The 17,177-nt window shown below is 34.7% G+C and overlaps 1 protein-coding gene across 6 annotated transcripts; it reads right to left on the reverse strand.

Annotated features, from left to right (window-relative positions):
- Positions 1-253: 253 nt before the first annotated feature.
- On the reverse strand, positions 254-16,401 carry LOC117909185 (double-strand break repair protein MRE11). Of its 6 annotated transcripts, none has more exons than XM_034823099.1 (23): positions 16,314-16,400; positions 15,690-15,734; positions 15,305-15,440; positions 14,630-14,787; positions 14,045-14,135; positions 11,937-12,056; positions 11,786-11,854; positions 11,604-11,695; positions 11,328-11,430; positions 11,130-11,237; positions 10,960-11,022; positions 10,819-10,890; positions 10,593-10,670; positions 6,860-6,922; positions 6,715-6,775; positions 5,518-5,600; positions 5,085-5,198; positions 4,794-4,871; positions 4,048-4,119; positions 3,641-3,909; positions 2,016-2,136; positions 1,287-1,496; positions 254-535 (listed from the first exon to the last, which is right to left on the reverse strand). In XM_034823099.1, exons 2-23 carry the CDS (start codon positions 15,704-15,706, stop codon positions 503-505), a joined length of 2,211 nt encoding a protein of 736 aa, XP_034678990.1. In that variant the 5' UTR covers positions 15,707-15,734; positions 16,314-16,400; the 3' UTR covers positions 254-502. The 6 variants fall into 6 exon arrangements, with proteins under 6 accessions (XP_034678990.1, XP_034678992.1, XP_034678991.1 ...); XM_034823101.1 differs by having other exon boundaries at positions 1,287-1,481; positions 16,314-16,396; XM_034823100.1 differs by having other exon boundaries at positions 15,690-15,838; positions 16,314-16,349.
- Positions 16,402-17,177: the final 776 nt, after the last annotated feature.

The raw sequence follows: 17,177 nt of genomic DNA on the forward strand, positions 1-17,177 counted from the left end.
CCCGATAGACAATTAATGAAATGGCTAATTGTGATGTTGCCCTACCACTTCAAACCCCTGAGAGATAGAACAGTCAAGTCATTTAACTTCCAGTGGCCATTTGAATGGTGACCACAATGGAGGACTCTGAAGCAACTGCAACCCACCTCTGTTATGCAGAAAATACTTCAGAGTTGGGTAACACTGGAAATTGGCATCACCTACATCTTTATATGATTACTTGTCTACTGTGCAACATCCACCAACAGCAATGTGCAGAAGATGAGCATAAAGCTTCAGATGCGTAATGTACATGTCTACATCAATTTGCCTCTGGGAACTGGGAAAAAAATGCAGCCTTAACCAAAGACATTAAGTTTATGGTTTTTTTGTTTCCTGTCCCAGAATATATAGCTTATCATACTATTTTCATTGTGAGTTGATACATTAGAATGGCTCATCCCAAGGTTTGATACAAAAACATGTTGCCCCAACCAGCATTTATGAACTTTGGGGGTATAGTTTACCTTCTTAGAGCACCATAATTCCTTGTTACCTACAAAAATGGAGACAAGTAGTTAGGGTAGTTATATGCAGATCATATGAAGTTGAAACACATGTAAGGCTCGTCTTCATTTCATTTTAATAACTATTCTCATGGGTTTTAAAGTTAACCTTTTACATATGCTACCATATGACCCAGGTTCAGTGGAAATATCACCTAAACACACATACTCAGAGAGAGAGAGACATAGACACACACATGTATGCACGACTCAAGTAAAGATTGACCCGGTGGCTGTGGATGTAAAATAAAGATTTGAGAAATAAAATAAAATAAAAACCCTACAGCCAACTTTCATATGGTTAACGCATATTTATGTAACCATCTTAAAATTCTTTTCATTTATGTTAGAGTTTATCTTATTTTGTTACCTTATGTTAAAAGAGTAATTTTATTTATCAGTTACTAGGGGTTATGTTTGTAAGGTTGGTTAATAATATAATAAGTGAAAAGATATAGGAAAGTCAAGTTCACAAGATTTTATTTTTAACTAGGTATTAGAGCATTGATGTGCTTATTGTTGATTAGGTAGATCATTCCCAAAAAAGAATAAAGTGAACTCCAATAATATTCAAAAGCGAAATTTAGAAAATGAAGAACAATGAGCATAAAATGGCATAGGTCTTCATTCTTGGAACGAGCACCTAAATAGGACATTTCAGGATATATGTTGAGGTCAACATTGGCAAGGAAAGAGACTACTCAAAAGAACAAAAATAAGACTGAGATGAATATAACTTACCCGAGGCTGAGGCTTATTTAATCTCTTTGACATGTCATCCTCATCATCATCATCATCATCTTTGTTCATAAGCATTCTCTGAATTGAAGTGGAATCTGATTTCCTTCCTCGCTTAGAGGATGTAGTAGCACCTCTACCCCTTCCCCTTGGAGCAGCTCTTTTGCGTCCTTTGCCTTGGCGATTCTCATCATTTTCCTTGAGAAGAAATTTCTAAATTAACTCAGTCTATGTTACAAGAATGTCCACATCTTTGCTCTTTCAAGAAGGAAAACACACTCAACATAGAGGCATGGCTACATGGTTAACTTGAATCAAAATGAATTGTGCAAAGGATCTTGATGCACTAAATTTGAACCAGGTAAAGCTTTTCCTACCACATTGTCTCAGATTCTCAATGATAACATATATGAAATAATTAAAGTCATAAATTAAATTTTTTACTTTGATTTTTATGGTTCCAAATTATCAAAACTACTCAATTTTTCATGATAAGCTGAGGTGCAAAAGGGAGTGCATGTCTCATCATGGAATTGGCTCAATAGTAGTTGCCCAAGATTGAATCCATACATACTGAGATGTTGAAGTGAAAAAACAACAATGAGAGAGGTGCTTCTTAAGCCAATAATAGTTCATTTGTTCACTTTTAATGTGGTTGAATGTATTTAACTTGCAGGTCATTATAAAAACAGCCACTCATAAGTTGATGTATTAAGTCAACATAAATCATACCGAGCTGTCATCAACCTCATTAATTCCATATTTCCCTGCTTCATCGCTTGAAGCAGACTCCACATTGTCCTCATCATCAGCAAGGTTTCGAACAGCAGCTGTCGCAGCAACTGATGCAGATCTGCACAACAAACTTATCTAAGAAACTTTGCTAGCAAGCATGAATATCTTAACTTTTTGTTTAATGCAATAAATAGCAAAAGGTACAGTAGGCTTCTGATTTCATACATCTACACTTCCTCAAGGTCTGTTCTTTCAGAAACCAAATATTCTGTTATGAGAAGATGGTGTACATTTGTGAACAAAATGGTGTACAACTACACTTCCTCAAAGTCTGTTCTTTCAGAAGTCATGGATGTAAGCACTACTGAACTCCATAAATTTTCTTGTGTTTGCACTCTTGTTTTATTTGTTTACTTTCCTGGTTAGGCCCAGGAATTTTATGTCCAACCTGATGCACATGTCATGTATTGAATGCCAACAAGAATTTTCAACCATTAATAGGAAATTTACAATGGTTACACATTTCATAATATTTTATTCTGACAATGACAATAATAATTAGAACAACTTCTGAAGTGAACATCAAGTTATGGAAATCTTGCAAGGATATCAATATTTATACAGGCTACAAAACAAGCAGAATAAGCAAGAAATTTAATATTCACTCAACAAAAGAGAATCAATTCATATCAATGAGAAAGCAGCAAGAGTGGCCAGAAAATCCATCAAATGTGTGTGTACAACTTTGGAAAGAGAAATGAAACAGGAGGCGACAAATCTCGTCCCCCCCCCTCTCCAGCTTAAATTACTATTTTAGTATGTTGCCCTTTTTTGTTTCACATCTTCTACTTGTAGTGAATATTATTGTTGATCTTTGATTTTTTCAAAGAATAAAGATAGCAAATTGTAGATTGAACCATCTTCAAAGCTCCCTTTACTTTCAAATGGATCCTAAACGAGCCTGGACTGAGTATTATGTCATTTTAATTTCATAACAAACATTAAGCAGCTATTAGGTAGAAAAGTCAGCCTACAGAGATTAGCCATTGCAAAAATTAGCCTTACATGTGAATTAGACAAAAATGAGCTGCTTTGGACTGTTAAAAGACCAAAAACCTGGTGTATAACCAGATTTCCTTAGAGAATTATTAATAGACAAATTCCAAAAATTAAAAAAGGGCTCCATGAACATGACACTTTATTGGATCTGAGACAATATTCAGTAAGCTGAAAATCAGCACAGTTAATCATAATTGCATACAGTATAATAGTGATGGTCCAACTAGATGTACTGCCAGTATATGTTTCTTAATCTTTTACCTGAATTTCAACAAAGAGGCTCAAACACCATCCCTCTACCCCCTTCCATGTTTGCATGTGCACATGCCGAAGAACAAAAGGAGGAAAAATGAAATGTGCCACACAAAATATCTTGTATCTTTTATAGTTGCCAAGTAATGTGAAATTTCAAGACTCAGGATTTTCAATGAGAAAGAAAAATTCAGGAAAGAAACAAACAATATTATTCTCAATAGTATTTACTTTATTGTGAGAAATCAAAATGCTTGTTATTTCCTGAAAGAACAATATCAGAAATATTAATGAATAAGCAACAAAGTAACCTTTCAGAATGGCGGAATCCCAGACTTGAATCAAGTGTCATCTGCTTCAAGGTACTGGAGCTCCTCCCCCTGCCCCTGCCCCTGCCCCTTCCTCTTGTAGAAGTTTTACCTTTACCTTGTTCAGAAGCATCATGGGAGGACTTAAAGGTTGCTGATGACCCTTTTCTGCCCCTAGTGGCAGATTTTGACCCAGGTAACTGGGTGGGGTCTTCATCATCACTAAAGGAAACTGCACTTCCAGTTTCAGCAGTACCTTTACTTCTGATATTCTACAAAAAATTGAAAAAAGAAGCTTGGAAAGCACAGAGTGGACAAATATTGAACAAGAATGACAGGTAAGAAGGGAAAAAAAATCCAGCCATGGGGATCACTTGTTCTGCTAAGAAAACTAGAAGAATAAGCATTACCTCCAATGACCGAGCACTTGACATGAACTGTGGGGTTTCCTTAGAGTGCACTGACCTTTCCTTGACCCGTTCCTGCAATAGTTATATTTAGTTACCATCAAATTATATATTTTCCATATAGGCAAGGTATGCAGGCAGCAGGTTCACACCAAGTGTCAGTGAGATGCCAAATGCTACTTCTGCAAAGCAATGTCCTAAAGGGGAAGGAAGAGTACATGTAGAGAGATTCCTTCTTTTACTCGGGAAGAATTAATCATAACTACTCAAAAGGCAAAGAGTACAATTAACTTTTAGATTTAAAATCACTGCTTATATACTTACTAATGCCCATAATTTACAATAACATTCTATAATCTTGTAAGATGGGGAAGGGTTATGGCTTTACCCTGGTGTGAGATATCACATTACTTGAGGAATTCTATACAATGTCAGAATAACAGAAACACCTTATTTATAGATAATACAACCTTAACATCTTAGGTGAGATTCTTTCATTACTTTCTAATATATACCAACAGTTATTGAAGTGATATTACAAATTAAGAATTGGGCAATCATCCAAGGCCCCAAGGACATTCTAGCCAAGGTGGCCATTTTGAAATGCCTGCTCTGCTAGACCCTAATTAAAGTAGAAGAGCCCTCAGAAAGGGAAAGAAATCACCTAGGAGACAATTGGACAACACTAGGAAACCCTTAAAATAATTATAAAAAAAAGGAAAGAAATTCAATAAGGATAAGCTTCTTGCCTCCAAGCACTCTCCAACTTTAAGAATTAAATCTTCCTCTTCAAACTTTAAAGGATCTGAATCACGAGCAATTTTACTCTGTCCAAATAGAAAAACTGACCATGAACACACAAACATAATATCTACAAACATCAGATAAATCCACAAACAACTCAAAATCATCTGCAATATACTTACAATTGTTATATTCAAACAAATTCAATACCATATAGATGTGGTATAACTAAAAACCAACCTAAACTATCTGCAATATTGTCACAGAAATTTGAAGACATGATATGGAGTACTTACACGTGTCTCTTCAAGATTATATTGAACACAAGAATAGAAAGCCATTTTGTCATCTTTGTTGACAAAATCGTGCAATGCAACATCCAAATCATTGACTGGAAGGATCTCCATTTTCTGCATCAATGGGTATCATTCTCAGGGACCCAGAAGTGAAAGAAAGAAAAGATTAAATAACTATATTGCTTCCGTTGTCACACCTGAATGTCACTTATCCAAGTCCTATTTGATCCAGTAATTGGAAAAGAATAGAAACTTCACTCCAGGACAGGACAAGTAGAACCAAGCTCATAGAACTGAAGCCCATGATTTCAATTATAATTTTAGGTAATATTAATGGTCTATCAGGGTTCCACCGGCATGAAAATTACCAACTGAAGTGACATATAAAAGTTAAGAAAAGCAAAGAAAAGATGAAACATGATGATTTGAGTACCAGATTATTCTCAGCAACTAAGGCTTCTATATTTTGTTGATTCAGTTCTTCTGGGCGAAGCCGCTCAGAATCATCAATTTTGGCTACAGTCCAGGAAAGAAACCACATTCATTCCATTTCCGTTTAAGGAGTGAAACCAAACATCATCAAAAAGGAAAAAAATAATTAGACTCCGTCAGAAATACACTTGTATCAAAGAACAAGATAATGTCAAATGACATCTAATTTTTAGAGCAAAAACAGAACCTTTTCAAAAGTGAATAACTTACCATGTTCCAATATAGCCAAAAAGACTACAATCATAGTTTCCTAAACAATGTATAAACACTGTATTGAAAAGATAACCAAAACTTTGTGATATTCAAACTACAGTAGATTTAGAGTACCATTTGTTATTAGTAGCAATGATCATCATCATCATCATCCAAACCCATTCTATTATTAGAATTTGACTAATCCATTTCGGTTGGGTGTAAAACCTATTTTCATTGAAAAGGAAGCTTGCCAAAACTGTAGCCAGTAGACCAAAATGTTCTACATGAACTCTAGCCCAAGTTAGTGCTTATATTGGAAACAAAAGTTTTAAGCTTTAATTTCAGGGTCAGGCTTCAGTTGCTCCAACAATGAACCTTGGCTTGAGTCTGGATCACCTTCTAAGTGAGCTTGAATGAGTCCATTACCAACCCAAACCCTAGCAACACAAAAATCTTATAGTTCATTGCAGCCCCAGGAAAATCAGTCTATGTCCCAGCTCCCAAGGGAGGTACAACCAGCTAGTTTAGTTTGATTTTAAAAACAATTCAATACACAAAGTTTAACTTCTAAATATATTCAGGCTTGAACTTCAGCAAGTAGGCTAATATCCATGCCAAAACTATAATTCACACCATCGCAACAAGCATTAGTTGAGATCATCAGTATGTGGTTTTAGATGGTACCTTAGAACTTTCTCACCAGGTTATATCAACTACCACCCCAAACATGTTTTTGGAAAACAACAATTAACATTCAAAATAACATTGCATATTTAAGAAAGAGAGCATTTCCAAAGATTGGAAATTTTAGTATGCAAGTAAACACAATATACATTGATTTCTACAGGGTAACTAGGTATAAGCAATGTTTAGTCTAACCAATGTAAAATCAAATACTCAAAACAAGAAAGTTACTAGCAGCCCAATAACTGATTTTAATTACCTTCACTACGACCTTTTCTTGAAGCCTTTGTGAAAATAAGAATATCTTGGGGATTTGCAACCTACAAAATCAAACATATCAATTGTTTGTGAATTATGACATTCTAGAGAATCAACATTAGCTTCCTTATCCATGAGGGATATACCTTGCCCACATACTTTTGCCCAAACCTTTGAGGATTTATTGTCATAAATCCAGAGTAATCTACCTGTTAAATAAAAAAGAAAGGCTAAGGATAAAATTGTATTTAATGGTTACACACTCCACAATGCCATTGTTCTTAAAAGCTTGCATCCCTTTACACATCACATCCTCCCACCCAAGGTAAAAGGCATGTAAATAATGAAAAATGTCACAACCAAAACCAGAAAGGATCAACATAAAATGGAATTGGGAATCAAGTGAGACAATGGGTTCTAGATACAAGAATGAAACAGCATACCAGGACACAGTTAAAGGGAGATTCAAACAGGAGAGAAGCATTGGAAAGCACAGGAGGAAAAATCATCCATGACAACAAAGGAACATCAGAAGAAAAAGATTAGCCTCAGAATATTTCTCTCATAGAAATTGTCAGGACCTTGTTTGACACTTGAGATCTGTAATATAACCTAGTAGAAAAGGAGCAAAAGGCATAACAAGCAAAATGGGGTAGCAAGGGAGTGCACAATATTATGTCTGTTTTTGAAATGTCTATTTGCACAAAGAGAGTGCCATACAAGCCAAAGAGGAACCAACCCAACTGATGCAACATCTGCAGACACAAACTACCTCCTTGGACCTAGACCAAGAGTGATAAGCAGTGCAATTGATTCCTATGCTTAACACTTATTGCTTTCACGAGGAATTACAAAATAATTTCAGAAATAGGATTAAAACAAACAGTTCTTGGCTTCAATTTGATACATTTGACGAACACATGATTATGCGTTCTCAGCTTGGATCTTTGTGTTATGTGCCTAAGGTGTGGCCAGTCAATTAATCATCTTTTTTTATATTGGCCAATGACTTTGTGCCTTTGGCATAGTCTATTTAGTTTTATTGGGCATAGATTGGGTTCCTCCAAGGAATGTAACCAGTATGATGATTCAGGTTTGGGGATACCCCAAGAGGAAGGGTATTTTGGCATGTGGCTTGCGTTACCTTGTTATGGATGGGTTGTAGGAAGAGGAATATGATGATTTTTGAGGATAAATGGAAGACCTTAGCATATATTTGGAAGTTGGTATATTTCCCCTCCTCCTAGGCTTCTACCTCTACAACTTTTGAGGGTACTCCTTTGAACATTCTACACCTTGATTGGAACATGGTTTGCAGCATGGTTTCTAAAGACGTAAAACACATTTAAGGTACCAAATCATCTTGGAGCCTAGGCGCAAGGAGCAACCCAAGGTGTGCACCTAAATGAAGTGAGGTACCCTAAATCACAAATATAAATTCACACGATACAATAAATAGATAAATAAATAATACAAATGTAAAGACCAAAGAGGTGTTGTGACTCATGAGTGTGCTAAGAGACAAATTGAGAAATTAATATCTTTATTAAGAACTACCAGCACCATGTGTGTATCCTTCTTCTCTTCTTCTTCTTCCCTTTTTCTCCTTTTCTTTTCCAGCTCTCCTCTTAGCTTCTATGAAGACCTAATTTGGGCCCTTTGTTTAAAGGCTCCATATGAAATGGTGTCAGTTTAGGCTTGTTAAAACACACACAAGGATCAAAACATCTTTTTGTGTGCGTGCATGCACACACACACATTTATATATCCATATCCCAAAAATGTTGTCAACTCAATTGCACCTTCAGACAGCCTTGCGCTTGGCTCAAGGTGCATGTCTTTTGGGCCTAAGTCATACCTTTGTTATTGAACAGCACCTAACCTCAAGCAAGGAGCACACTGGTCTGCGATGTGCTGCCACGTGTCTAGATGCACCTTTCATGACTATGGTTTGCAGGTTATGAGTTGCTTTCAATATAGACTTCACCTCCAATGGGTTTGACTAAGTTAACTTTTTTTTTTTCACAGTTAAGTTTGATTAAGTTAAACTTTGATGGGTGTGCTCTAGGTAACTTGAGGCTTGAGCTAGTTTGGAATATGAGGTTTGATTAGAGATCACCATGGTACAATGTTGAGAACCTTTTCTAAACCTGCAGGACAGAGATTGGCAATGGAGACTGAGATTAACTCTTATTGAAGGGCTTATTGTAGGCCAAGGCTTTTCGATCTTCTCAATTTGTTGATAAAGCAGTATTTTGTTTCACCCTTGATCTGTAGCAATCTTGCTACTCTTGTTGGGTATTTTCTCCTTTTTATTATTATCCTTTGTATTTTTTGAAGGATTTCTCATCTTCCCTTGCACTTAAAGAGTCGTGTCAATAAATTTTTTGTTTATGATAAAAAAAAAAAATGAACGTATGATTATGGATGATCCAATAAATTCATTAGTTTACTTTTTTAACAGAACAATTATATATTTTTAGAAAAATAACACAAGACTCCTTGAAAACAGTAAATTGTAATTCTCAGTAGTAACAAATTATGGCAGTTTACTGCAGATGAAAACTTTGGGTCTCTCCTATCTCTTAGTAGGAGATTCTACTATTGTCATATTATAGGACATTAAAAAAGAATGAGGACCATGGAAGTTTGATAACAGGCAGCTGGTTGCACCAAATTGTTCAAACTACTTCAGAGTTGGATAATTCCTTTGCTAGGTGCTTAGCTGAGCAAGTGGCAGATGCATTAGCATGAAGCAAAACATTTGCTTCTTTTTTTTTCTTTTTTTCTTTTTTTTTTTATGTGAGATTTTTTCCCTCCATGATTGTGATCAGTGTTACTTTAATTATTTTTTATTGTTCAGATATATTTTCTTTTTTGGACTAGCATACATCTAGCTTCCTTTTTCTGATCAAACTTTGTATAATGGATTCCATACTGTAGAAAAAACTTCTCATCTTTCTTTATATTTACAATTTCAATGCAATCAAATGATCAATTCTAATTAAATAAGTACCAAACTAGAAGGATTTTTGTTTCTCTTTTTTTTTTTTTTTTTTTTCTCATCACAAGGAACACCATTATATCCATTGTTTCCTTCAACCTACATGTTACATTTATATAGTTTATGATAAGTAAGTTTTTCATATACTACTTCTGATATTCTTCAAAAACTAAAAACTTCTCTAGTTGTCACTCTATTGAACATGATTTGCACTTCCAATTACGCATCTTCACTTCCTAGAAACTGAAGCATGGGCTGAACAAAAATTAAATCACTTCTTCATCTTAACACTTATAGTAAATATCTCGCTTTTAGGGAACCTGAGCTTGGATTGACCCCTTAAACCAACATTCAAAATTTTGACAACAGATTCAATTTAAAACAACATAGCTTAACATGCTTGAATGCTTCCTCCTTTCAAATATATATTTCAAATGTGTAATATGAACTTTCAAACAACGTATGCAGCTTCTATATTTCATGAAATTTCAAACAATGTATGTATATTTTGCAAGATACAAGGTAAGGATTACACTTGTATGACATGAAATTTCTTCCTCCTGCAACACTTGTAATCCTTACCTTTTCCCCAAGTATAGAGTTTGTGATCATTTGCATCAGGAAATACCACAGAAGGATCCAACTCTTCAGTTTTCTCAAGTAAGATATTAGAAAATAAAAATATAGAAGCTGCTTATGTATGTATAATTTTATATTTTTCTACTAAATATATAACAGCAAAGAACACTTAAGAAAAAGATATTACAAAGTGACATTTGCTCCAAATGGGTAGAAGTACAGAAAAATGAGAGATCTTCAACTGTGAGAATCATCTTTCCTGTCAGAATCAAGTGAAATAAGCTGAAGAAGATTACCTTTATCCGGACTAGTGGAAGCTTGAGCTCTGATCCGTTAACAAACTTTCCACTAGCTTTGTCAATCAGGTTTCTGACCTAAAGAAATTTCAACTTATAAGAATACAGTTGTTATAAAGAAAGTAGCGTTCTGACCAAGAATATCACTTGCACAAGAAAGTAAAAGAATTAATAAATTTGAGGGCTTGAATATTCCTTTGACATTGTGAGAAAGAAAACACCTCACCACTTTGTCTAAATGTTCAAGAATTGAAGTTTGATCATTTGGATCAATGTCAGCTTCATCCTTTAGCACAATCTGTGTCACAAACATCAAGTGAGTCAACAGAAATATTTTTAAAGATGAAACAAAATGACAATGGCTTACCTCAGTGTATTCAAAAGGCCTCACTGACTTCAATGGGATCTTGGTTGGGCGGTATTGATTTCCCTACATAAATCATACTTGAATCACACACAATATGGGAATAAAAAGGATCAACCAAAACTGTATGTCAAAACATGAATGATTTATGTAGGAATTTGCTGAAAAACAACCTTAATTTCTAAAAGTAGTACATGCTTCGGCTTTGACTCTCCATCAATCAGTGATGTTGCAATGGAAGAGCCTGGTTGGGTAATGTGGAAACCCATACCTGCAACCTCCTGTTCAAAGCAAAACGACCTTCAATGAGATACTGTAGCAAAAGTAAAGTCATGAGTTATAGAAAAAAACAAATAAATATTCGGTGCCACCTGAGGATCAACAAGACATTCATGTTCATGCCCCCACACTATGAAGTCTAGGAACCTTGGTAAAAAATGCTCACTGATTGCATTTTTAGGATTTGTCTTTACTCTGCAGACCATGAAAGAAGTTAAGTTTGATTATCGCATACCTTGAGATGTGAAAGTTTTACATGGTACATGATGTAAATGCCCAATAGCTAGAGACTTTGATAATTTCATGATAATTCAAGATCTTTTCTCTTTGAGCATGATCTAATAGAATCTCAGAGAAAAAAGTACAACCTGTTTTGATGAAGTACCAAAATGTTGAACCAGTCTGACACTTGACACCCTTCTTGAGCTTCGGGCTGCATCCATTGCACAGCATGTGGTGTCTAAGATTAAAAAGACAAACCCAACAAACATGTGAGTACCATGATGTCAAAGGTTGACCACTGAAATGCAACTGTTCCAACATAAATTACCTGAAACATCCTATTGAGGCGTTCATCTCGAATATTCCCAAGGCCATAGAGAGCCACAAGCGTTGAACCCTGCCAAAAATAAATATAAGTCATACTATAAAGAAATTAATAACTAGACCAAACCTTCTAAGAATAAAGTATTGTAACACACCTTCCTGATAAGAATAGGGTAGAGAGTGATTTGACCAACACCAGAACCTCCAAGAACCATTTTCCCAAAATAGTTCACCAGATTGCATGCCGAAAGAATATCAACAGCAGAAAGGTTGTCCTGTCACCACAGTAAGGACCAAAACACTAATGGTACTAACACATCCCAAAAAAAGAGTCTTAAGAAAACTGGAGGATATATATATATATATATTAGGTAAAAACAGGAAAGTATATATAAAAAGAAAATTGGTGAATATCCATTACATCTAAGAACTAAGAGCAAACACACAAACAAAAGAAAAAAAATAATAAAACAAGAAGGTTCAACTGCTTCGGTCAAGAAATCTAGCAGGTATTGATATTTGTCATAGGTGCTGGCGGTGCAAAAAAAGCAACTTAAACTGTCAGTCCAAGGCGGGAACAGGGAATTGTGCCCAGTTGCTTCTGATGGAAAAATGAAGGGTTCTTAAACCAGCAATCAAGGAAGTAGAGAATTCCATTCATTTACAGGACATGATCATCAGTAGCCATATATCAGCTTTATGATTCATTCAGGATGACCAGGGTGTGATCTTGAAAGAACCACTGAATACACTAGATCTCATCTTAGAAAGCAAAGTATACAACAGAGAAAACAGCAATGGGAACCTCTACTATGGAGCTCCTACCACTCACAAAGTGTTACAATATTGCATAACACTTCCAATATTTGGCAAACTAAATATTCTTGACTTTAATCAACTAAAAAAAGAAGGAAAAGAAAAATCTTTATGCTCCGTTTGGATCATGGAAAGCATTAGGGAAAGGAAAAGGCATAGGAAGGAATCCCAAATCCTCTTGCTTGATTTACCATGGGATGTTTGAAAGGAAAATGAAATATAATGAAAATTATTTAAAAATGTATGCATTTTAAAATACTTTATTATTTATTAGAAGAGAAAAAGAAAAAATTTCAATTTGGTGAAGCATATACACATTTTATTGAATCTAAACCTATTTCCTATATTTCCTTACTTTTCCTTCCCTTCCATTTTCTTTCCCTCGTACTTTCCCTCAAGCTTGCCAAGCTCTAAATGGAGCCTAAGAAAAAAAAAATCTATTTTCATCACTGGAATTGCCTCACATATAGACTATTTTTTGATAAGTAAGAAAAGTATTGTATAACGGGGAGGCACTAAAATAGCGACTCAAAATGCACAGAACAGAAAGGGAAATACTCATCCCCTAACAAGTGAAACAAAAAACTGTCCACAATGATATACAAAAAATAAAAATAAAAACAACCCCTCCCTTAATAGGAACCCACCCAATCAATAAACTCCAAAAAGGTTAATGGACCATCTTTTATAAACAGTTTAGTCTCCGAACAAAGTGAGTTAAGAAAATAAGTTTTCAGCCTTTGGATGGACAACACCTAATCTTCAAAGGCAATTATATTCCTTATCTTTCAAACTGTCCAAAAAATGCAAAGAGGACTCGCTTTCCAAACTATCTTACACCTTTTTCCCACAAAGAATCTGTTCCAACCCAATAGGGTTTCCCTAACCGAAGACGGAAACACCCGATAGGGTTTCACGTATAGACTATAATACTATCAGACTCAATATGTTGCTAAACAATAACAGTTAAACCCTACTCCATAATTATTCCTTCTATTTTAAGTAATGCTTTATTGCAGTCTGCCAAAGAACAATCACCGATTAAGCCATAAGTGATCCTCTTGAAAGTGAAAAACCCCTAAAAAGGACAAAGCTAAATAGAAAAAAATATCAGCAATACAATGCCCACTTTTAAGAGATCTTAAATGAAGTAGCATCATAATCATGGTCCAATCCATACCTATCAAAAAAAAAAAAAAAAATCATGGTCCAATCCATGGCAGAGCAAATTCTATATTTGGGTGTGCTTATGACATCTAGAGAGCTCACACTACACCTCAAATTGACATTCATTATCTTCTAAAGGCATCACATGACAGAATACTAAAATAGAAAGTTGAAATCCAAAAAAAAAAAATTCAGAGGAACCATGACAGACTTAAACAACTCACGTTCAAAATATACAAAGAGAAACAAAATTTACAGCAGTTTACCATATGAACCATACCACTCCAGCAGGATCATCATGATTTCCATGAATACTAAAAACTGGCAAGCCGACATTGAAGTGAGGATCTTCATAATTCACATGACCAAATCTGTCCAGAGTGACATGACATTATGAATTGAAGACAGCTATAGATATACACAGCAAGAACAGGAAACAGCTTTTGTGAATTTTTTTTTTCTTGCATACAAGAGTAGGGTCTAAAAAATACAAGATGAATAAAAATTATTTTAAGGAAATAGAAATACGTTAGCATATAGTTAATCTAGAATGAGATGATTAAAAAAATGGTTTCATAGTTAAACACCTTATTTCCTTAAAGTGTCAAATATGACCATTGCGCGAATAGTTGGAATGTTGTCATAGGATAATATGATTTTGCAATAAAGATTCAAGAAACATGACTTAGGTCAGGAAAAACTAAGTTCTTCTTGAAGTCATGACATACACACTGCTTGGGATAAAGGGATCAAAACAAACTAAGAAACAGAAATATTGTTGAAGTATCCATTTTAATCAAAAAAAGTGAAAAGTATAAATGCTTTCATTAGCATAATGTTTATCAAGAGCATAATGTGTCAATACATGTTTGCGAAGTTCACAGTCTGATCACTGACAACTTCAAACTGCACCGGACGATCATTGAGGGTATAACGACGGAGGATCTCAATGGTCTTAACCAATGTTGACCTTGAGGGCTTATTCTCATGGAAAAGATCACCACCAAGGAGTAAGAAGTCCACCTGATTCCATATAGAAGTTAGTAGTAACATTTGATATGTATAATATCTGGATATTTGATAAGTCTTCTAATGATTTGAAATTTTAAAATTAACTAAGAATGAAAGAGAAACAATTTCCATAACCTTGGGCCTCCACCTTCGTATGTTCATCCTTGAATTTGGACACAATGGTAAAAGGAATTTATTATTGATTGAAAAATTGAAACAAAGTTATAAATATGCAACAGAAATCATTCAATGAAGTAAGAAAGAGAATAACAGAATGAAGTCAATAGAGATACAGGGGTAAAAAAGAGAAACAGTAGCAGAAGTGAACTCTTCCACTTAAAACCACAGCCAGCAGCTACTGGAGAAATTGGGATCAGTGGGCATAAAATATACAAAAAGGGGCAGCAAAATCTCATCTTTGCATTAAAAGCATACAAGCCAGAATATCTATGCCAGTAATTGGTAATCGGCAATGCATATAAAAGATACTATAAATAAGGCAAACAAAGTATAAAATTTTGACTATTACCTGCTTTTGATCTGCTATTGAGCATATTTCCTCAAATGCCTGGAAAGAATCATGCCTACGTACTTCATCCTTCTCCATATAGCCTAGATGGCAATCCGTAGCAACAAGCACTCTAAGAGTATTGCTGGCATCCTCCCTGAGAAAAAAAAATGAAAGAAACTCTTTTAGATAGCAGCCCAAATCGAAAATGTACATTTTTTTTCATGAGTAAGAAGATAGTCCAACGCTCAAGAAAGGAGAAAATTGGCACTTTGGCATTGCACAAAATAATATTCAAAAAAGTTGCAATCTCACTGCTAGAGGTACCCGTTTATCATACATAACAATGTAAAATTTCAGCATTCACTATATTAGCCATCATAAACTATGGCTTCAAGTGGTTTACCTCGAAGAATCACCCATGCCAGTAAAAGTCTCACCGCTTCAAACCCTACAACAACAATGTATAGTTACATCAAACAAATAAAAATCTACTTATCTATGCAGCTGGGAGTCAACTCAGGAACTATTTCTTGAGTTCCCAATCTTGAAGTCCTGTTTTCAATAACGCAAAATTCACAATAAAACATTTTACATGACGTTAATGCTAAAAATTGCAGAAATGCAATCAAAATCGAACTAAAAACCCTACGAATAAAAGTTACAAAAACCCCGAGAAAGTTCCAATTTAAACCACAAAAGAAAAATGGAATTCAAGTGGAGAAAGAAACTGACCGAAGAAACATGAAACCCTAAAACAGTGATACGTCCATAAATGAATCAAGTAACCAGAGGAGAACGCACAAGATTAATGGAAGAGTAATAGAAGGAAAGGTCTGTTTGGTTGCAGAGAAAGCATAAGAAAAGAAGCACGAGTTTAAAATTTTTTGACAAAACCTATTCAATACCCAGCCTGTTACAACACTCCAATTTCATATCTTTTCTTGCGATTTCTCAGAAACCAAACAAACAGTGATGGATAAAAACAAAGAATTAGCTAAAAAAGAATAAAGAAATTAAAAACTATTACCAATACTGAGACTGAATGAGTGGAGAGTGGAGAGACGAAGATGGGAGTGGTGGCGGGGAATTTGAAAGAGGAATATGAAGAAAATGTGTCCTTCACTGCACTGACAAATAGGTCCTTTTTGTTAGACAAAAACGGAGAAACCTAAACGGCGTCGTTCTGGAATTGGGGAAACGTAGGAGGGAAGCTGATGTTGCTTTTGATGGAGAAAGTGAAAAAACGGAGCCAAAACGGTGTCGCTTCAATTAGTAGTGTTTGGCACAAAAACTTTAGACTTGAGAATTGCTTTTTTAGGTTTCCGTGGGTGAGAGGGCCCAACTTGCACGGGCGACCCAATCCAACCCGAACCCAACCCGATGTTTAGACAGGTTTGAGCAATTATTTTTAAAACTCATGTTGGAGTTGAGTAGGGTACAAGACAACTTGAGTATAATTTCAATCCGATTTAATGTTTTTATAGTATTTATAATGCATCTTATCTCATATAATAATATTTATTTTTTAAAATATAAAATTATATTATATCATATGTTTTTCATTATTTTTAGAAAATATATAAATTTATATTTATTCTTTTATTACTATTTTGAAATTTTATCATATTTGTTATTTAAATTTTTATATAAACATATTAAAATAATATTATAGATAGATTTTGAATTATGTAACCCGATCAATCTGAATCTAATTTGAACAACTCGAACTCAACCCAAGTTTAAAAAAATGAGGTTGGGTTGAGTTTGAGTTGAACACCTTAAATTAGAGTTCGGATTGAGTTAAGTTTTGGTTTATTATTTATTAATTTCGAAGACTCTCACATTCACATCCAATAATTTAAATGCATCAAATATAAATAAAAAATAAAAA

This window comes from Vitis riparia, chromosome 19, assembly GCF_004353265.1.
Source record: "Vitis riparia cultivar Riparia Gloire de Montpellier isolate 1030 chromosome 19, EGFV_Vit.rip_1.0, whole genome shotgun sequence".
Taxonomy (NCBI): Eukaryota; Viridiplantae; Streptophyta; class Magnoliopsida; order Vitales; family Vitaceae; genus Vitis; species Vitis riparia.

Excerpts from the sequence above, each read along its gene's own strand:
- LOC117909185 (XM_034823099.1), bottom strand. Across the intron at positions 11,696-11,785 it reads GCCTCAATAGGATGTTTCAG|ACACCACATGCTGTGCAATG; the intron begins GTAATTTATGTT and ends TTTTAATCTTAG. Across the intron at positions 11,023-11,129 it reads TACTACTTTTAGAAATTAAG|GGAAATCAATACCGCCCAAC; the intron begins GTTGTTTTTCAG and ends TGATTTATGTAG.